The following is a 22,316-nucleotide window of genomic DNA, read 5'->3' on the forward strand; positions in this document are numbered from 1 at the left end:
AAACAGACGAGGCGTCGGGTTTCCCCAAATAGCGCGCGTCGCGTTGCGTTCGACCCCTCTGGCCCTGACAAATGTCAACGGGGTTTTGTTTTGTGCAGACAATGTGAAACAGTGCACTGTCCTCCGCGGACGGGGAGGACACACGGCGGCCTAAGCCCCATTTAAGCTCTCTATCTCTGTGGCCTTTTGACGAAGAGAGAGGGGTGTGTGTGCGTGCGTGCGTGCGTGTGCGTGCACATGCGTGCGTGCATGTGCGCATGCGTGCGTGCCTGCGCTCGTGCGTGCGTGCCTGCGCTCGTGCGTGCGTGCCTGCCTGCGCGTGTCTTTCAAAGTGCAAAGTCATTCTCCTCAAATGGACAAAAAAAAGCCATTCACATCGCCCCATAGACAGCTTTTATTTTACACCTGGCATGTAAAAACGTCAAACAGTTTGAGGTCAGGCGTGTATATATATATATAAGAGGCTGATTTCCTGTTTTCTAAATGATTTTGCAAAATTACCAAGAAAAGAAAAGATTTATTCCGTTTTCTTCCTCTGGCCCTTCTAAAGAACGCTCCAGATCCCCAGCCCTGCAGCACCGCAACCATAATCAAGCCTGATTCTGAACTAAGTTTGTGCGTGCGTGCGTGCGAAAAGAGAGAGAGAATGTGTGTGATTATGTGGGTTTAGTGTTGTTTTTCTAAATGGCGTTTGATTTAGTCTCTGAGCAACGGTAACAAACAACCACTGACTCTCCTTTATCACTGTCTCTCTCTCTCTCTCTCTCTGTATCTCATAATGACCTTAGGTTCAATCTGTCATCATTCCAAAGCTAGAGTTACACTTAGTTGCGTCTGGGTGTCGCGCACAGAAAACAGCCGTTCTACAAGCTCACAAGGCCTCACAGGGTGACTCGTTGTGAGCTTGTACGTCTGTCATCTCTGGTGCGTGACACCCACACACAACCCGAGAATAAATCACACTTAATGTTGTTTCTGCCTCCCTGCGTGGTAGCTCCGAGGATTATCTGCCATTTCATTTTCCTTTCGGGGAAATGGCCGTAGCTTAGCTGGTAATCAGAAGGTCACCGGTTGGCCTCTCGGCCCCCGGTGACGGTCTACTGTATGTGTAGAGATTCGAGAAGTGTACACATTTACTGCCGACCCATGATTCATTCATTTAATTTTGAAACCCCCCGAAATTCACCCTGGATGAACCGGAAGTAGTTATCAGCCGATCGTTACTTTCACTTTCATCAGAAGCGTTAATATTGGAACTGCGAGGTAGGTAACATCCACGTTCTGGTCAATCCTTTGCCCAGCGTAGCGATGATGTATGATGATAAGAGCGCCCCTCACTTCACAAGGGTGTTGATTTTTATCCTCAATTCCGCGGTACACAGACACAGAAAGCTAGCGCCCCTTAAAACCCCCAAAAGACGAGCGCCTTTGGAAGAACCACACCTGTGTGAAGTGAGGGGCGCTCTTATCATCATCGCATTCTGGCCAGTGAGAATTAGCGTCCTTACTTTCGTCTTCAATGTTTGTGTTTACACAATGTACACTCAAAACTGTCCATTTTATTGTCAATGGCATTCAACGTTTGTGTTTGCACAAGCACTCAAAGCTGGACATCGGAGGAGGGGCTAGCGCCACTCAATAAATCGGTAGTAAATGAGTTAACTGAACAACACCTATGTGCTCTTACGAGCATTCATTGAATTTAATCTTCTCTCCTCACCTCTCTTCCCTTCCCATACCTTCTCTCTCTCTATATCTTTCTGTCTGTCTCCCTCTCTCTCTCTCTCTCGGTCTCCCTCTGCCGCCCACAGGCTGCTGTCTGCGGTGTTGAGGACGTCGGAGGTGGAGTCCCGGGCGACCCGGGCCAGCCTGACGGAGCTGCTCAGTCCTCAGATGGGCAAAGACATAGTGTGGTTCCTCCGGCGCTGGGCCAAGACCTACCTGCTGGTGGACGAGAAGCTCTACGAACAGGTGAGCTGGTTGTGTAGTGTCTGTAGAACAGGGGGATTCTGGTACCTGACTCGTGTCACTCCACTCAGCTCTGAGGTTTATTACTGGTGACAGCTACGATACTCATCACTGTAACCTTTATGATAATGTAGGCTGGTCTTCTCTGACTGAAAGACGCAATAATCACTGGCACCTCTTCATATATACAGTAAAGCCCTGGTCGGGAAATTACCATCATATATTTCATCCATGAAACCTAGTCTTTTTTGATTGATTGATTGAAATATTTATTAACAGTTTGTAGAATTTACAGTACATTTTAAGCACAAACTCAATACAAAGACTCTTAACTGTGAGTGGACGACCCAATTAAGCATTACACTTGTTTACAACAGGGTCCACATTGTTCAATTCATCAAAACATTTAGAGACATACAAACATTTAGAGACATACAAATAGACATTTCTATGTAGCTAAAGAACAGAACAGGAATTCATCATATAGGAAGCAAAAAGTCGCATTGTAACTCGCTCCAGTGATTGGCTAGGCCTTCTGGTCCCTTTTGCCAACTTTGAACTTGGAAAGGCTGCTTTCAGCATCGGTGCACCTGATTCTTGGAAATCTCTTGCAACAAGAACTCAAACTTAATAACCCTGGCATCAATTGGTCATTTTAGGAATTTACTCAATAACCGTCCATCACCTGCATGTTGCTGTTTTAACTGATTGCTGAATATATAATTGTATTAACGGTTTGTTGTAACTAATTGTTGTTGTATTACTGTTTTTTTTGTATGTAATCTCGGCATCATTGTAAATGAGGGGTTCCCTCAATGGTCTCTCCGAGAATTTAAATAAAGGTTGAATGAATTCAACGGGGTAAAGACCCGCCCCCACCTGCCTCTGATTGGCCCCTTCCTACTACTAGTAAGAAGCATTAGGCACCCGCGGTGTGAAAAACATGACCCCAGACATGTTCTTCCCCTTCAAATGGCTGAAACTAAACTTGGGGAATGATATTTAGATTCCCTAGAACGTCTATAGAGCGTCGCAGTCCCGCCCCCTTTCATGACGACGCTAGGCCCAGGAAATGGTTCCCAATGCATTTTTCCCATAGACATTTCAAAACGTATTTATTTAAAGACCTTTTAAGCGTCGTACGAAGCCAACTCTTGTCGTGACAAATCATGACAACACACACAATATAATGTGACCAAACAAATAATTAAAAACAAGAAAAACAAGAAAAAAGGTGTTAAAACCTGCCGTTTTTTTCTACTTTCTAATTTATCTGATTTGTCACGACAAGAGTTGGCTTTGTCCGCGGCGTAAACGTCTTTAAATAAATACTTTCTGAAAAGTCTATCAGGAAAATGAACAGGGATTTCTCTCGAGGGGGTTGGACTGCGACGCTCTATTAGGCACCTGCGGTGTGAAAAACATGACCCCAGACATGTTGATTCCCTACTACGTATATTTGTAGTCTATTGTGTGTCTTTAGTTTTGACTGGAGTAGCAGCCTGACTTCCTTCCTTTCCAACGCGTTCCCCCTCAAACTGCTCCGTGCGTTTTTTTTGGGTTCCTCTCAAACTGCTCCGTGCGTTCTTTGGGTTCCTCTCAGATCAGCATCCCGCTGAGCACGGCGTTCGGCGCCGACACGGACGGGGCCCAGTGGATCGTGGGGGTACCTGCTGGAGAAGGTGATCAACAACCTGTCCGTGTGGAGCTCGGAGACGGAGCTGGCTAACGACACGGTGGAGCTGCTGGTCACGCTGGTGGAGAAGAGGGAGAGGTGAGGAGGAGAACCCGTTGGTTGAAGTTCTCAGTCGCCGCCACTGATTATCAGTCATTTGGATTCTGGAGATGCCAGCATTTCTTCTATTTAACCCATTCTGACCTGAGATCAGATTCATACGAGGTTTCCACTGGACACACACTGGTCTGATTATCCCATTCTGACCTGAGATCAGATTCATACGAGGTTTCCACTGGACACACACTGGTCTCAAACCAGTGTGTGTCCGGCGGAAACCTCGTATGAATCTGATCTCAGGTCAGAATGTGTTAATTGTTTAGTAAACGGCGCTAGTAGTTGTGGGGGCACACTGTTTCAGATTTAATTCAGCTTTAATCCATGAGAACCACACACACCCATTATTACAATCCCTGCTTCTCCTACTTTCTCATGTCAACGACCCCCAAAATGATATATATTTGACCACGGACCACCATCTGTGCCAGTGAACCCCCAGGTGATACAAGAATAGAATAGAAGATTTGAGTTAAAATGTGAGGGGGAAAAGGAGTGGTACTGTACTAGACCCATGGTCAATTGGTTAACTATTGTCACACAGCTTACACTCCCAACATTTGAGCACCTTTAACACTAACCGCGTGGAGCAGCAGCACCATCTTGTGGTTATAGGGTGCTATAGCACTGCATGGAGATGGACAGAAAGGCAAATCGACCTTGCAAGGAGACCTTTTACAGTCACCTACAAAGTTCAGATATAGAGAATTGTTTTTAATGTATTTATTACTATAAAACTTAGGTTAGGATTTAGAGGGTGTTTTTATAATCGGCCTCAGGACAGGTCTAAATGGCTTAAAATGGATACATCTGTATTTCAACTACTACCACACCACCAAAACTGACCTCTCTCACCCCCCCCCCCCCCCCCCCCCCCTCTCTCTCTCTCTCTCTCTCTCTCTCTCTCTCTCTCTCTCTCTCTCTCTCTCTCTCTCCCCCCACCCCCCCTCCCCATACCCAGGGCTAACATCGTAGTTCAGTGTGAGAACTGGTGGAACCTGGCGAAGCAGTTTGCGACCCGCAGTCCTCCCCTCCACCTGCTGTCCAGCTCGGTCCAGAGGACCCTGATGAAGGCGCTGGTGCTGGGAGGCTTCGCACACATGGACTCTGACGCCAAGCAGCAGTACTGGGCCGAGGTGAGAGGAGGAGACCACGCTATCGTCAAAGAACCCCAGGGGTCTTCAACGTTGTTCAGCCCAAGGACCACTTAGTTGAGAGACATATGGATGGATGGATGAAGCAGGGACTCACACATTGTTAAACTTTGTTTCATAGATGTCTTTGTTTGACAGCACTATTATCCCATTCTGACCTGAGATCAGATTCACACGAGGTTTCCACTGGACACACGCTGGTCTGATGAACCCATTCTGACCTGAGATCAGATTAAAAAAATGTCAGTCGTTCTTCGATAAAAAAAAAAAATAGCAGACCTACAAGCTCGTATCGCGCCACTCGGTGGCGCGATATGAGCTTGTAGATCTGCTATTTTTCAATAGCTAAAGCATAACATGATGCCAACACCAAAATGGGTGCCCGGTCAGAATGGGTTATCAGTGTTTTATCAGAAATGTTTTGTTTATCTTTTCTATTCTCTTCAATGTGTCACGATGCGACCCATTGTGAGCTTGTAAGGAGTGCTTAAAATTTTGCTACCTGTAAATCCATTTGACACCAATACCTTTGTCCTTTTTACTCAAATACATTTTGAACTCCACTTTTACTTGCAACAGAGCATTTCTACATTGCAGTATTGATACTACGAATGTTATATTTCAGCTATTTTTGGAGAAAAAAAAACCCGCAAAAAATGTCGCACAAATCTTTGAATATATATTCTATCACGGCAAACGTTTTTTAACTCAAATCTTTGTTGCTTCTGGGGGGGGGGGGGGGTTTCAGATGGGGGGTCTGCGGCTAAATACAGATAATTCCAGGGGTCCATGACATGGAAAAGGTTGAGCAACACTGACATAGAAACATAGGGTTTTTCAGAAAACTGTCAGGATGTCAGGATTAGAAGGCATTATTGTAGAATCTGTTCATGCTGATGGGTTAACCCATTTAGACCTAAGTTCGATTCTACAAATGTCTTCTAAAACATGACATGTTTTTCTGAAAAACCTATGTTTCTATGTCAGTGGTGCTCAAACTATTTTGAGCACCAGAAGCAAAGATTTGAGTTGAAAACGTTCACTCTGAAAGAATTATATTCAAACATTTGGGCCACATTTTCACCATTTTTCTAAAATAGCAGACCTACAAGCTCTATGAGCTTGTAGATCTGCTATTTTTCAATAGCTAAATTTTAACATAATGTTTAAAACACCAAATGGGGTTAAAGTTTTTTTTTTTTTTTTTTAAGTAAAAAAATGGTGAGTAATGTCGTTTTGTCCCCGCGTCCGGCCAGGTGCTCCACCCCCTCCAGCAGCGCTTCCTCAACCTGATCAACCAGGAGAACTTCGCCCAGATCAGCCAGGAGGAGGCGGTGAAGCAGGAGATCGTAGCCACGCTGGAGGCGCTGTGCGGCATCGCCGAGGCCACGCAGATCGACAACGTGTCCTCGCTCTTCTCCTTCCTCATGGACTTCCTGTCCAACTGCATCGGCCTCATGGAGGTACAGTGATGTACACAGGTTTTCATAGTAATGAGTCCCGGGGGCACGATGGCACAGTGGGTAGTGCTGTCGCCTCACAGCTAGAAGGTCCTGGGTTCGATTCCCGCTGGGACGCTGTGGGCGCTGGCGGCGTGTTCCCTCCTCCGCGTCATCAGTGCCCATACCCGAGGCGGGGGTTGGCGAAAGGGCCTTTCTGTGTGGAGTTTGCATGTTCTCCCCGTGTCCCTTAGGGTAGATACCCTCACAAAAAACATGCAGTAATCCTGGTCTCTAAAACTACCTCCCGGGCGCCTGATGGAGGGGAAAGGAACTGGTCGGAATAACGTGTCCCTTCCACGCGCTACGTCCGGCCGGGGAAATTCCCCTCTGTCAGGTGAAAAGAAGCAGCTTGGACTCCTCATGCATAGAAGGAGGCATGAGGTCAGTCCGCTGCCCCCCCAGGTTGGCAAAGGAAGTGTAGCGCCCAGGATTACATTAGATAATTGGCACTGGGTGAAAAGAAAACTGGGTTACAAAATCGTGGGATAAAAAATTAAAGAAAAAAAAAGTAATGAGTCCCAGGATGCAGGGATGGTCTTTTACATGAGTCTCAGGCACATTGTATGAGTCCCACTTCAATGACGTTATAGGAGTCATATTTTGCCATTTTTACAAACTTCAGCACTTAACTCCCATTTCATTTTATATGTTTATAATGTGGTTATATTCAAGTAGAAAACAGAACAAGAAATGATTATTATAACTAAAGCTAGCAAAATAAAAAAACAGTACAGTAGTGCATCCCGTGGATGCAGAGCTCGTTGTTTTATTGCGTCCGTTAACTATAAACTGAGTTCATACTGTGCAAAATGCACCCGATTTTTAATCTCTGGAGGTATGCAATGCTATCAGCACAGTGCTTCCCAAACTGTGGTGCGCGAGCGCCTTCTAGGGGGTGCGCGACATGAAAAGTCTAATGGTGGTGCTATGTTTTATTTTAAATATATTAACATATTATGCCCATATAGGGCAAGTATATACAGAATATGGCCTAGGCTGCATATATTATGCCATATTCAGGTTCATATATGTGCAAATATGTGGATAAAAAGGAAATATATGTCTATACAGCTTATGCAATTTATATTTCCATGTGTGTGTGTGGGGGGAGATAACAGGGCACAAAGGTTTGGGAACTGCTGCTCTAGCGCAATGATGGTTCCCAAAGTGGGGTCCTTGAGGGAGTTCCAAGGGGTCCCCCAGCTAAATGATAGTTTGGAACCAAATGGACCCTTTTGGGTCTGTAACTCTGAGAGTGTACAAATGGAACCAAATGGACCCTAACGGACCTAATGCCTAAATGAGATGTTCTTTATTCCATGCAGACTACACATTGAGGCAGTGAAGGGCAACGGCGTCATCAACACCGTCTAGATGTAGAGCTTTTATAGTTTTATTCCACCTGGGGCCAGGGGGCAGTACTTTGTAGAAAGGCATACTGTCTCCCTTTAAAAAAGAAAATGATGGAATAATATGGTTGTGAATGCGTGGTAACATTGTGGATATCCGTCTTCATGTAGCCCGCCTGCAGTGCCGTCTCTACAGGGGGGCATTGGGGGGCATTGCCCCCCAGATTGGATTTTGTGCCCCTCCAGTCCAGATTGGCCAGTAGTACCCTACCATTATTTTAATGTTTTACAAATGTTAACTCTATAAGTTCTCCATGATTATTGTAAATAAATACATGTTCAAATTAATTGAATAGTTAATAGAAATACAAGGTAATATATTCATGCAGAAGAGAGTATGATGCTCAACATATTTGTATTTCTTTGTTTGTTGTTGGTGCTGCTGCATAATTGTAGCCTACTTGTAGCCTTTTTCAAGCATCACTTTGTTAATAGGCGACTATTTGTTATACATACATAGGGGGGTTTGAAAAGTTAAGTGCCCCCTTTGGAAAAAAGTATGCCCCCCTGCTGATTTGTGCCTGGAGACGGCACTGCCCGCCTGTGACGTCAGTCAACTTCTCATCTATGATGTGTGATGCCTCCAAATGGGTTAGCGTCCTACCGAGCTGTGTGTGTGATGCCTCCAAATGGGTTAGGGTCCTACCGAGCTGTGTGTCAAATGGAAATGTATTTGATGGTACAGCTCTAACTCGTGCTCCTGTCGTCCAGGTGTACCACAACACTCCGGAGACCATCAACCTCATCATCGAGGTGTTTGTGGAGGTGGCTCACAAACAGATCTGTTACCTGGGAGAGGTACGTACACTGTACCACATGGTGCTCTTACAGGTTTGCAGTTTACAATTTAGGCATTTTAGCACAAGCTCTTAATCCAGAGTGATTTACAGTAAGCAAGAACAACACATGGTAATGGATTCAATTCATACAAGTTAAGAAGCTAACATCCGTCTAACAGTACAATATCATACACTAGAGTCTACATAATCTAAATTACATTAATTAAGTTTAGCCTTTACATACACGCCTGTAAGGCTAGTGCTAGGGCAAGTGGCACTTATTTGGCTTTTTTTGCTATTTTGAAAAACCTCAACTTCAACTAGCCAATCTACATCGACACGTTGTGAGCTTATAGATTGGCTATTTTTTATATATATATTTTTTTTTTATCCCAATGATTTTGTAACCCATTTTTCACCCCTGTGTCAATCATCTAATGTGATCCTGGGCTCTACACACCCTCCACCAACCTGGTCCCCATATATGGGGGACAAGGGGAGAGCAACAGACTTGAACTCATGCTTCCTTCATGCCTGAGTCCAAGTTGCTCCTTTACACCTGACAGGGGGGAGTTTCCCTGGTTGGACATAGCGCGTGGAAGGAACACGTTATTCCAACCAGTTCCTTTCCCCTCCATCAGGCGCCCCGGCTGGCCAGGGGGAGGCAGTTTAGAGACCAGGATTACTGCATGTTTTTGTGAGGGTACCTACCCTAGGGGACACGGGGAGAACATGCAAACTCCACACAGAAAGGCCCTTTCGCCAACCCCGCCTTCGGGTATGGGCACTGATGACGCAGAGGAGGAAACACGCCGCCAGCACCCACATTACCCATATTTGAACTATTTTAAAAGGGCTTTCAAAATAGTAAAAAATTGCAAATATTTTTAGGGTAGAGCCGAAATCATTTCGGCACTACAGCGGTAACATAGGAGTATGAATCAGCCCTAAATCTAAAGAGCTGTGGATGTGATGCTCTCCTCTGTCTCTATCATTAATCAGACCAAGTCCATGAAGCTGTACGAGGCGTGCCTGACGCTGCTCCAGGTCTACTCTAAGAACAACCTGGGCCGGAAGCGGACGGACGCGGCGGCAGAGGAGGACCAGTACCAGGACCTGCTGCTGATCATGGAGCTGCTCACCAACCTGCTGTCCAAGGAGTTCATCGACTTCAGCGACACCGGTACGGCACTCTGCCTCCACCCTGTCTGGCAGGGCTTTTCAGAGTCAAATCTGCGTCATCTGCTGGGACATAAAAAGTGTTAATTGTGTGTGTGTGCGTGTGTGTGTGTGTCTGTGCGTGTGTGTGTGTATGTGTGTGTGCGCGTCTGTGTGTGTGCGCGTGCATGTGCGTGTTCCAGACGAGGTGTTCCGAGGTCAGGAACAGGGTACGCCGGCCTCCAGCCGGACGGTGTCGGCAGCAGACGTGGTTCTGTACGGCGTCAACATCGTTCTTCCTCTCATGTCTCAGGACCTGCTCAAGGTGAGGCTCGTAGTCACAACGTTCCAAATCCCAGCTGGGTTGTGCTTATATTATAACCAGCACCACTGGTATAGAAACATGGGTTTTTCACAAAACTGTTAGAATGGGCCTCAGGTCTAAACGGGTTGGTTTTGATATTTGGTTCTGTCTGCTCCGTCCAGTTCCCCTCGCTGTGTAACCAATACTACAAGCTCATCACCTTCATCTGTGAGATCTTCCCTGAGAAGATTCCTCAGCTGCCCGAAGACCTCTTCAAGAGCCTCATGTTCTCCCTAGAGCTGGGGATGACCTCGTATCCTCTCCCACTGTACACTGTGTGTGTGTGTGTGTGTGTGTGTGTGTGTGTGTGTGTGTGTGTGTGTGTGTGTGTGTGTGTGTGTGTGTGTGTGTGTGTGTGTGTGTGTGTGTGTGTGTGTGTGTGTGTGTGTGTGTGTGTGTGTGTGTGTGTGTGTGTGTGTGTGTGTGTGTGTGTGTGTGTGTGTGTGTGTGTGTGTGTGTGCGCGCGCGTGCGTGTGAGCACGCGCGCGGAGAACAGCAGTCATATTGACATAAAATATTGTGTATTTTACTTCCTTCACATTTGTTATCGGTGATAATTATTAAAAGTTAATAATTATTCAAAGTGTGGTCAAGTACAATAACTGATCTAAAAAGCAAACATGTCTTGATGCGATGCGTTGTGAGCTTGTAGATCCGCAACCTTTGCCTCAAAATAATGAAAGTGTTGGTAGTGCTGTCACCTCACAGCTAGAAGGTCCTGGGTTCGATTCCCGCTGGGGACGCTGTGGGCACTGGCGGCGTGTTCCCTCCTCCGCGTCATCAGTGCCCATACCCGAGGCGGGTTTGGCGATAGGGCCTTTCTGTGTGGAGTTTGCATGTTCTCCCCGTGTACCCTAGCGTAGGTATACCCTCACAAAAACATGCAGTAATCCTGGTCTCTAAAACTACCTCCCCCTGGCCAGCCGGGGCGCCTGATGGAGGGGAAAGGAACTGGTCGGAATAACGTGTCCCTTCCACGCGCTACGTCCGGCCGGGGAAACTCCCCTCTGTCAGGTGAAAAGAAGCAGCTTGGACTCCTCATGCATAGAAGGAGGCATGAGGTCAGTCCGCTGCCCCCCCAGGTTGGCAGAGGAAGTGTAGCGCCCAGGATTACATTAGATAATTGGCACTGGGTGAAAAAGAAAACTGGGTTACAAAATCGTGGGATAAAAATTAATAAAAAAAATAAAATGAAAGTGAACAAATAGTGCAGGATGGTAACCGAATACTGTGCGTTCTGCGCGTGTGTGCGTATGCATGCTTCTGTCTATGCGTGTGTCTGTGGATAAGCATGAATGCATAAACGCATGGAGATGAACCTGTGAGTGTGTACTGTGAACGTGTGGAGCACCTTAACCGTGTGTCAGGATGAGTTCAGAGGTCAGCCAGCTGTGTCTGGAGGCTCTCTCTCCGCTGGCAGAGCAGTGTGCCAAGACGCAGGAGAAAGACACGCCCCTCTTTGTCGCCACGCGGCACTTCCTCAAGGTAAACAAATATATAGAGGAGCCTTAACCCATTCTGACCTGAGATCAGATTCATACCAGGTTTCCGCCGGACACACACTGGTCTGATTAACCCATTCTGACCATTCGCTCTTCGATTTTTCAAAAATAGCAGACCTACAAGCTCGTAGCGCGCCACTCGGTGGCGCGCTATGAGCTTGTAGATCTGCTATTTTTCAATAGCTAAAGCATAGCATAATGCTAACACCAGGTTCCCGTTCAGAATGGGTTAATTATTTTTGCGACGGGCCACTAGGGGACGCTAGGGGACCTTATCAGCCAGGTCCATGTATATATATATATATATATATATATATATATATATATATTTATATATATATGGACCCCAACGTATACTCTGTGTATATAATGGTTGAGCCCCACGGCAGCTTTTAACATTGGTCCGGTTGCTACGGCAACGCCTCCGTCACCACCAGCTATGAGACGTAAAATCTGATCACCGGTTACCTCGGCTGCAAGCAGGATTTTCAAACCTCCATAAGTCGGAATCCAGGAGAGCTGTCCATGGTGGATCTTCTGCCATCCAAAATTTTGATTAAATAGTTGTTATAGTGTTATATATATAATGGTGTAAAATGTTAGAACAAATGAAAAGATGTTATTATACCTTATTCTAGATGTAAAGTAGTGTTTCTTTGCATTGCCCACGTGTCAGTGAAGTGTCCGTGTGTTTGTATAGTTGGTGTTTGACATGCTGGTGCTGCAGAAACACAACACAGAGATGACGGTGGCTGCCGGGGAAGCGTTGTACACGCTGGTGTGTCTGCATCAAGTGAGTAGTACACAGCAACACGCACCACTGTGTTTGGCATTGACTCGTAATGGCTGATTTTTACACTTGGTTGCATGCTGAATAGGGATGGAGCTCGATAACCGATACCCGTTATCAATACCCGTTCTCCCCGTGTACCCTCATGAAAAACATGCAAGTAATCCTGGTCTTTAAACTGCCTCCCCCTGGCCGCCTGATGGAGGGGAAAGGAACTGGTCGGAATAACGTGTTACTTCCACGCGCTACGTCCGGCCAGGTCTTTCCACAAAATAATGCTCGAAAATGCTCTAAAGTGTGGGCTCGATAATAACCCGGCTCGATAAGCCTGATCGGATAGGTGCTGGTTATCAATAGAAGTTAACGAGCTCTATCCCTAATGCTGAAAAGACCCGATCTAGAACCTCACAGCTATTTTCAGAGTGCAACACCCGAGCGCAACCAAACATAAGATTACTTAGTTCTTAGTTGTTGACAAATTTGGCAATATTTTTAGTCTTGGTTTAGTCATTGTAGCTTAGTTTTTATTTAGTTTTTGTTTAGTTTGTTTGTTTAGTCAGTGAAAGAAGGTACCGGTAGTTGACGGAATTTCTTTGTCTTAGTTATTAAGACCTGGAACGCATCTGTGTCACCGTAGCTTTTAACCACTTTAACCATTATTTGAAAAATCGCTTTTGGGGGTCCCCGGAAACAAAATGTTTTGAGATGCAGGTTCGGCGGCCAAATATAGATATAATTCTAGGGGTTCTTGACATGAAAAAGTTTGAGCACCACTGATTATAGAAACAAAAAAAGAAACCGTTTAGGAGTGACGAGACGAACACTGAACAGCGACATGAACTATTGTGTCCGGGTGGGTTTCGCCCCCATGCAGGCCGAGTACGCTGAGCTGGTGGAGACGCTCCTGTCGTCCCAGAGGGACGCCGTCATCTACCAACGCCTCGCCGACGCCTTCAACAAGCTGACGGCCAGCAGCAGCCCGCCCACCATGGACCGCAAGCAGAAAGTGTCCTTCCTCAAGAGCCTGGAGGAGTTCGTGTCCAACGTGGGAGGTCTCCTCTGTGTCAAATAACCACTGGAATAAACGCCACTATATTATTACTATCCACCCTCCTTAACTCAACCACCAGGGCCCCCAAAACCTCCCCCTCCCTGAATAACTATGGGTAGAAGTCAAGACCCCCTGAGATAAACCCGCACTGGTCTCAAGGAACACTTCGGTCTCTCTCTACCCCCCCCCCCCCCCCCACCCCCTGTGGTACCGCCGTGCCCACTGACTCCACCCAGCTAGACTTGACCGTACCGCCCTGCCTACAGAACCGACCAATCACAGAAGAGGAACTTCCAGAGCGAGCAGACGGTCTCGGGGGGCGTCCTCCTAAAGGCCGGAGCACTGAAATGACTCGTTCTAATATATGAGGGGGAGTGGCCGAGGCAGCGCGCCGCGGCGTGGTGCCGTCATGACGCTGTCCTCTCCCAACCAATCATTTGGTCCCCCGGAGGCTCCCAGAGACTGCACATGCACGCGCACACACACACACACACACACACATACACACACGCGCGACGTTGACCTTGAGAGAGAGAGAGAGAGAGAGAGTCTGGGATGTTGAGGAGGAGGTGGGTGGGGCTCGATATGGTGAGGATGTGTACTGTATGGTGATTGGTTCACCAGCCCCCTGCCCTGTTATCTAATTGGTGTTTACTTGGGCATGATCGTGATGAAGGAGGCAGGTTTTTTTTTCCTTTTTTTGGTTTTGTTCCACGAACGTCTCAGTGCCTCTTCCTCCTCCTCTTCCTCCTCCCCCCCCCCCTTCCTCCTCCCCCCCCCCCCCCCATCCCACCCCCACCCTTAACCCTCTCAGAGTGCCTTGGTGTTCCTGAATGTTCGTGTGTGCGCGTAAGTGTGTAAGTGCGTAAGTGCACACGCACAGCAAGCTTAAATTATGTGATACTCCTAGTGACAAATATTGTGCCTGCCATAAAATACAGTCAACACACACACACGCTTTGCCCACACACACACACACACACACACACGCTTTGCGCACACACACACACACACACACACACACACACACACACACACACACACACACACACACAGGATCCATTGCTTTTGTGTGTGTGTCTTTCTGAAGCAACAGAAAAGTGAAAATAACCAAAACTAGTTCATTAAAGGGTGTAAATATGTTTTCAAAAAAGTGGAGGAAGAAATTAAGAAATGACTGAAAAGAGTTTTTATATGATAATGGCAGAAGAAGTAACATTTTTATGAGTTAATCTTAATGGGGGGGAGCATCTGGCTCCGACATGCGAGTGGTTTTTGGAATGATTTAGTTTCTCTTCTTCTCTGGATTGTAGTTCTTTATTTTATTTTTTATCTTGCGTTGGCCCCTCCCTCTTCTTCTTCTCCCCCCTTTGAACACAGTTTGTTCTGACTGTTATAAGCCATGGAAGGAGGTCTCCCGAGTCCGGCAGCTTTTGGGCCTTTAACCCATTCTGACCTGAGATCAGATTCTAAAAATGTCAGTCGCTCTTCGAATTAAAAAAAAAATAGCAGACCTACAAGCTCGTATCGCGCCACTCGGTGGCGCAATACGAGCTTGTAGATCTGCTGTTTTTAAATAGCTAAAGCATAACATGATGCCAACACCAAAATGGGTTCCCGTTCAGAATGGGTTAATTAAAGAAATGAACCGGAAAAAAAAAAAATTGTAAAAAAAAAAAAAAAAAAGGTTTAGCAAAAAATGTCCGTTTTAGTTTGTTGTATTTTTCTATTATTATTGCTATCTACTCTCAACACTTCAAGACACTGGATTGAAGAAGAAGAGGCCGTGTTACAGCGATATTAAACGAAACCAAAAACTAAAGGAAACAGAGCCACTGTTTGGAGGCAGTGCTGCCTTTCTCCTCTGCTCTGCTGCTGCCTTTGACGTCGCTCACATATGAAAGACAGGGTGCTCTCTCGCTGTCCGGTGGGGGGGGGGGGGGGGGGGGGGGGGGGGGAGGGGGGGCAGAGCAGCACGCATTAAGGGCCTAAGACTTGTGTCTGAACACAGCTTTGATGGATGTGTTCTGCCCCCCTCTCCCCCCATCAAACAAAATGTTTGGTCAAACCATATGATATTATGGGCTTCCATTGGAAATGCATTGGAGCGGCACATTAACCCATTCTGACCTGAGATCAGATTCATACGAGGTTTCCACTGGACAGACACACACTGGTCTGATGAACCCATTCTGACCTGAGATCAGATTCTAAAAATGTCAGTCGTTCTTCGGTTTAAAAAAAATTGCAGACCTACAAGCTCGTAGCGCGCCACTCGGTGGCGCGCTATGAGCTTGTAGATCTGCTATTTTTCAATAGCTAAAGCATAACATGATGCTGACACCAAAATGGGTTCCCCGTTCAGAATGTGTTAAACACAGACACAAGACAAGTGTTGAATGTCAACCCCACCCGCCCACCTCCGCCCCACCCCCTCCTGGTGCTGCGGCCATCTTGGAAACTAAACACAATATAAACAATTGGAGAGGGGTGGGGCCGAGAAAGGCCCTCATTAATTTTCAATGGGATTCACATGGTTTTTGACGAGACAAGCTTACTCCCTGCTTTCTCCATGGAGAGGAGGAGGGCAGAAGACAGCCATGGAGCGAGCTTGTCTCGTCAAAACCATTGAAAATGAATTGCGAGCTGCTCTGCCCCCCCCCCCCCCCTCCCCCAAGGACAGCGACAGAGCACCCTGTCTTTTATATGTGAACGACGCCTTTCTGTCCTGAACAGTGAAACCATGGGTCCGTTCTTTTAACTCTGAGAGGGCACAAATTACAGATTTAAGTTGACGATTAATTGTCAGAATTGGTCACACAATTACGATTTTTATTTGATTTATTGGGGAATTGAACGTGTGATTTTATTTTGTATTTTGTTTGGTTTTTAGGCTTCATAATCGCAAATTGTACAGAGAAGATGTGACAAATAATATTTATAATTTTATAATTAATTTCTTTAGTTTTTTTTTAATGGCGGAAATAGCAGATCTACTGGTGTTTCTGCTATTTGGGGAAAATGTTTGAAAACGCGTGAACATTTGTCAACATGGGACGATTATGCAAAGATAACTGCGATTATCTCAAATTATTGCGATTAGGTCAATTTATGTAATAATTGTGACAGGCCGAGTTCAAATGTAACTGAACGGACCCCTTATGGTTCCACCATGCACTGGGTCACATTTGTACCCTCTCAGAGTTACAAACGGCTGAATGGACACCGTAGTCGTTTACGGTGGGCTGGCACTCCAAAATGCCTCACCTGGTGTGGCGGGTCAAAATTATTCCTCGATGGGACGCACTGTAACAATGCAACCCGGTCTCACGCCAACACGGTGAAACAACGGGAATTGGCAATTCCGTACATAGTGTACTGTACACTACTAGAACAAATAATAATAATCCGTACATGTTACACTGAAATCCTCCCCATTAACCATTCTCTAGTTTTTGACCGCGACGGACGGAGGGGGCGCCGCCCGTCTCAAGCCGAACTCCAGCGAGCGAGTTGCCGTGTCAAGCGTTGCGAAGTTTCGCTCGAGCCGGCTCTGCCCCGTTCGAGTTACGACCCGATAGGCACAGAATAGCAAATTGTGTTGTGGGGAAGGAAGCGCATTCGCCCCAACTGAGATAATGGGGTGAAAGCCACGTCTCCGTCGCGGTGAAAACGGTAGTAGTGTAATATGTACGTGTTATTTCACTGTGTTGGGTGAGTTTAGACTGAATAATGACAAGCAACAGTACGGTGAGTCTTAGGCTGGAGTTGAGAACCGATTGGTTAAGAGCACTATCCTGGTTATTTTGGAATGGCTGATTGAATTGTTAATTAAATAATGTAAAAGTGTACATAAAGTTATTGTATAAAAAAAAATCTGACTTATGATCATTTTTTTCTAGTTTGATGTTTTTGTTTTAATGTTTTTTATCTAGTCTAGCTTTGAATACAGAAACGATTACATTGTAGATTGTATGAGTTAGTAATAAATGGCCTACTAGTGCGCAAGCAAAGCACGCAAGTACTGTCGACCGCTACGAACTTTAGAATCTTTGTGAAACATTGAAATTAAATACAAAATTTATTACTGGCTGTCAATGGTGACGTAATTATGATATGTTTCAATATTGGTTGGGTAACAGGTAATGTATGTATGTATACATTAATAAGTTGTAACTTGAAAGTACTATACTGTGGTCGGCTGGCTTTTTTACGCGTATGCTATAATATAGCAGCAATTATGCAGTATATATATATATGGTATATTATAGTATACTGATGATACGTAATTAGGATATGTTTCAGTGTCGGGTGAATTAAAGATAATGTCTGTATGTATACATGTATGTAATCTGAAACCTATCTTTATTTCGTCACCATCAAAAGCCAGTTATACCCCGGCATTGATACATATTTATCTTGATTACGTCACCATCAACATCAGTATATATACCTTCGAGCATACGCACATTTGTACCAGCACGACCACAATACTTGCACGCTCTGCTTGCTCACAAGTAATAATGGGCCTTGTTATGAAAAGGGTTGAAAACCACTGATCAAGGATCTTGGATTTAATTACTGTTTTATCTCTCTCCATATATGGGTTCCTGTGTTTTCAGCCAATGAGCTGGGGAGAATTCGGAGATCTACAGTATACAGTAGTGGAGATAAGAGCGGTGCGCGCACTCATCCACACAGAGGGCATCGGGTTCCCTGATTGACTAACCCGACCCATGGCTTCGTGACGTGGATAGGCCAAGTTTCATCACAATGACGTATCTACAATTTAAGGTTGGATCCCAGACACCAGAAACCCTGGGGACAAAGAACTTCATTATGAAACTTTATTTTTCCCCTTGACGAACACGCGTTGGTAATGTCTGAGGTAGCATCACGTCTTGACGAACACGCGTTGGTAATGTCTGAGGTAGCATCACGTCTTGACGAACACGCGTTGGTAATGTCTGAGGTAGCATCACGTCTTGCTAGGTTCAAGAACAAGGGCAAAGACCCCCACGAGCTTCGGCGCTGCAGAGTTGACGATGTTGCTCAACTTCGCAAAACTAAGAAAGATGACCAGATCTTGAAAAGAAGAAATGTGTCAACTCTCCCAGAGGAGGAAACTTCACCCCTTCAAGAGATCGTTACTGGAATAGACAGCAGCAGCTTTGACAAACGACTCCGAGCTGCCCAAGCTGCGAGGAAGCTGCTGTCACGTGAGAGTTCTCCTCCCATTGACCACATCATCGGAGCTGGCCTGATCCCCAGGTTCGTTGCTCTCCTGGGTCTGAACTCGGCTCCCATGCAGTTTGAGGCCGCCTGGGCTCTGACCAACATTGCCTCTGGGACGCCGGAGCAGACGGCCGCTGTCGTGGAGGGGGGAGCCATTCCCGCGTTAATTAACCTGGTCGGCTCCCCCTACCCTCACGTCAGCGAGCAGGTCGTATGGGCTCTTGGAAACATCGCCGGTGATGGATCGGCTCTCAGGGACACGGTCATCAATCACGGAGCCGTGGAGCCGCTGCTTAATCTGCTGGCCGTTCCTGACCTGTCTGCGTTCACTCCCGGCTACATGAGGAATGTCGCATGGATGCTGTCAAACCTCTGCCTCCACAAGAACCCCTACCCGTCCGTGACGGCGGTACGGCAGATCCTGCCCACAATCGATCGCCTCCTGCGCCACGACGACAAGGAAGTGCTGGCCTACGTCTGCTTGGCCGTGTCCTACTTGACGGACGGCGGCAAATATCGCATCCAGGAGGTGCTTCAGACCGGCCTCGTCCCTCGCCTCGTGCAGCTGCTCGCCTCCGAAGAGCTGTCCGTCGTGACTCCCTCACTGCGCGCCATCGGCAACATGGTGCGCGGTACACACGAGCAGACTCAGGCGGTGCTGGACGCCGGAGTGCTGGCCGAGTTGCCCCGGCTGCTCCGCCACTACAAGCTGAACATCAAGAAGGCAGCGTTGTGCACGCTGTCCAACATCGCGGCGGGAACGGACACCCAGATTCAGGAGATCATCAACGCAGGTCTAGTCCCGTGCCTGATCGATGTTCTCAAACAGGGTAACCACGAGACCCAGAGAGAGGCCGTATGGGCCATTAGCAACATCACCCACAAGGGCACCGTTGAACAGGTGATGTACCTGGTTCAGGCAAACGTGCTGGAGCCTCTCCTTAATCTGCTCTCCACCAGGGACAGCACAATGGCCTTCTTCATCTTGGAAGCAATCACCAATATCCTCCTATCAGGAGAGAAATGTGGTGAATCGGACAAGCTTTGCCTGATGATTGAAGAATGTGGTGGACTGAACACGATCGAGGCCCTGCAGTCCCATGAGAACGAGAAGGTCTACAAAGCTTCTATCAACCTCATCAAGACATATTTCTCGGGAGAGGAGGTACCCCCAGAAGCAAAGAGGCTATGCGTTTCACTGTTCCAGAGCAGTGAAAACCAAATCACTTTAAACTCTTTGAATAACTAATATACCGTACCTAATATTTCCGATTTGTATTCTAAAAAAGCAACCCTTGCTGTTGTGTATACTGTATGTATGTAACGGTTTGCACGTGCATGTTTTTGGCCTTTTTTTTTTTTACAATACCATGACTTATCAAGCTTGGCGCTTGCCTCTGTGATCGGCCTACATCACATCTGGGCTCGACTGATCATGTCTGCGGGAGAATATCTCATTGGGTGTGTGATATCTCAGAACGGGTATGGATTATAGTATCATGTGGGCTCTCCCAAAGATATTCGGCCAAAGCCATATACGGGCAAGCCATATATTGTTATATCCTGTCCTCGCGTGATTGGCCAAGAGGTGTAACTTACATCATGCCTCAGTGGACAGAATGGATACTTAAACTTCAACATAGCCGGTGTTTGGGCCATAGCTGTAATAAGCCTTTTGAAGTATATTCTAAAGCTTGCCTAAAAGAGACCAGGCCAGTCACATAGCAGGTATGGGCGTCGACAGTGACCATGACTGCAGCGGCGTTCGCCAACCGTTCCTCATCGGCGTGTCCGGAGGCACCGCCAGTGGCAAGTCGTCCGTGTGCGACAAGATCATCGAGCTGCTGGGACAGAACCAAATCGACCACCGGCAGCGGCAGGTGGCCATCGTCAGGCAGGACAGTTTCTATAGGGAGCTCACCCCGGACGAGATGGCCCAGGCGCTGAGGGGCCAGTTCAACTTTGACCACCCGGATGCCTTTGACAGCGAGCTGATCACAAAGACGCTCAGGCAGCTAATGCAGGGAGAGGCCACCCAGATACCCGTTTACGACTTTGTCACCAATTCCAGGAAAGAGGAGTCCGTGACGGTGTACCCGGCCGACGTGGTGCTGTTTGAAGGAATCTTGACGTTCTACGTGCAGGAAATCCGCGACCTCTTTCAAATGAAGCTCTTCGTGGACACGGACGCGGACACGCGGCTCGCGCGCAGAGTCCTGAGGGACATCAGCGATCGAGGCAGGGACCTGTCGCATGTGCTGACGCAATATCTAAACTTAGTTAAACCGTCCTTCGAGGAGTTCTGTTTACCCACAAAGAAGTACGCGGATGTGATCATTCCGCGAGGAGTAGATAACCTCGTGGCTATCAACTTGATAGTGCAGCACATCCAGGACATTCTGAACGGTGGCTTCAGCATGCGCCACAACGGAAACGGCACTCGGGCGTCCGAGTCGAGCAGCCGCCCACATTGACCACGCCGCACTGGGTTAGTGCTGCTTGCGGGGGGCCCTAAGGGGCAGCACAAGCAATAAAGGAGGCATTTCTGTCATTCTATTTGGACTGCTCATGTTATTAGATATACGTTTTGCGGCATGGCTGTTCAAGAGGTGCTAGCCGATATGAGACACACTCTGTATGTCTATGTCTGTGTCCAGAGTTAATCTCGCTGATTAGCGCCAAACTTTGTATGCACCACACTGTCAGGAGGTGTACCGACAGAGTAGCATTTCATCACTTTAGGGTCAAGGCCTGGAAGGCCACCAAGCCTTTCATGGTGTCGTTATATTTTTGTGTACACAAAGGCCAAATGCCAGGGCAGAAAGGCCATCAAATACAATAATATGGTTTTGAGAAAATAATGAAATGCATAGCTATCAGAGAGATGATATTTACTTCATCACAAAATAATGTCTTGGTATTTTCAAATTAGTCAAAACGTCTAATGTGCTCAGCCCTGGACTAATCATTGTCGCATGATTTATGTGAAGATGGGGATGGGGAGGGTCGTGGTTAGGAATTCAGAATCTCAACAAAATAAAAAAGCTTTTGACTAGCCTGAGCTTGAGAGTGGGCAGCTGAGGGACCAAATTCCTAACCTATTTTTTTCACAAGAATGTTTTATATTTGTTAAAGGCATTATAGATCTGTCAAAATCTGGCCACTTTGTGTCTGAGATCCCTTTTTACTTTTCTCCTGTGTGAACATTTAGTTTGTATTTTTTAAATGTTGTCCTAAGACCTTGAATAAATAAAAGAGTCTTGAACAAGAGTACAATCCCACCCAAGTGAGGGGCGCTCTTATCATCATACATCATCACATTCCATACTCCAATCAAGCCAATCAAGTCATCACATTCCGTGGTACAAACACAAAGCTGTGCATTGGATGGGCTAGTGCCCCTCAAATAATTAGAAATTAAACAGATTAGGGGGCAGCAGTAGGTAGATGTAGTCATCTGCCTTTATGGGATCCAGTTCTCACCACTCACAGGAGCGCTTATATTTTAGTATTTCAAAGTGTCCATGATGTCATGGACACTGGGCTCACTTACTTCCTGGACTACATGTTGTCTCAGTAAGACATCCCTCCCCTATCCCCAAGGAGGAGCAG

The 22,316-nt window shown here is 46.7% G+C and overlaps 3 protein-coding genes across 3 annotated transcripts in view; all 3 read left to right on the forward strand.

Annotated features, from left to right (window-relative positions):
* xpo4 (exportin 4) overlaps window positions 1–15,409 on the forward strand; it is a 98,599-nt gene extending 83,190 nt beyond the window's left edge. Inside the window, 12 exon segments of the mRNA XM_083777460.1 lie at window positions 1,812–1,971; window positions 3,572–3,631; window positions 3,633–3,742; window positions 4,722–4,896; window positions 6,171–6,377; window positions 8,537–8,623; window positions 9,607–9,787; window positions 9,966–10,087; window positions 10,249–10,379; window positions 11,494–11,611; window positions 12,329–12,421; window positions 13,293–15,409. Of these exon segments, the coding sequence (XP_083633586.1) occupies window positions 1,812–1,971; window positions 3,572–3,631; window positions 3,633–3,742; window positions 4,722–4,896; window positions 6,171–6,377; window positions 8,537–8,623; window positions 9,607–9,787; window positions 9,966–10,087; window positions 10,249–10,379; window positions 11,494–11,611; window positions 12,329–12,421; window positions 13,293–13,490 (1,642 nt within the window). The 3' untranslated portion in view covers window positions 13,491–15,409.
* A 3,023-nt stretch (window positions 15,410–18,432) lies between these two features.
* On the forward strand, window positions 18,433–19,953 carry LOC310866520 (importin subunit alpha-1-like; the record flags this gene model as incomplete). The annotated part of the gene is made up of 1 exon (XM_083776154.1): window positions 18,433–19,953. The coding sequence occupies one exon, from the start codon at window positions 18,433–18,435 to the stop codon at window positions 19,951–19,953; it is 1,521 nt and encodes a 506-aa protein (XP_083632280.1).
* A 481-nt stretch (window positions 19,954–20,434) lies between these two features.
* On the forward strand, window positions 20,435–21,178 carry LOC310866521 (uridine-cytidine kinase 2-A-like; the record flags this gene model as incomplete). Its single annotated transcript, XM_083776155.1, has 1 exon — window positions 20,435–21,178. One exon carries the CDS (start codon window positions 20,435–20,437, stop codon window positions 21,176–21,178), a length of 744 nt encoding a protein of 247 aa, XP_083632281.1.
* Window positions 21,179–22,316: the final 1,138 nt, after the last annotated feature.

The sequence above is a fragment of the Protomyctophum parallelum genome, assembly GCF_964188405.1.
Source record: "Protomyctophum parallelum genome assembly, chromosome: 11".
NCBI classification, from domain to species: domain Eukaryota; kingdom Metazoa; phylum Chordata; class Actinopteri; order Myctophiformes; family Myctophidae; genus Protomyctophum; species Protomyctophum parallelum.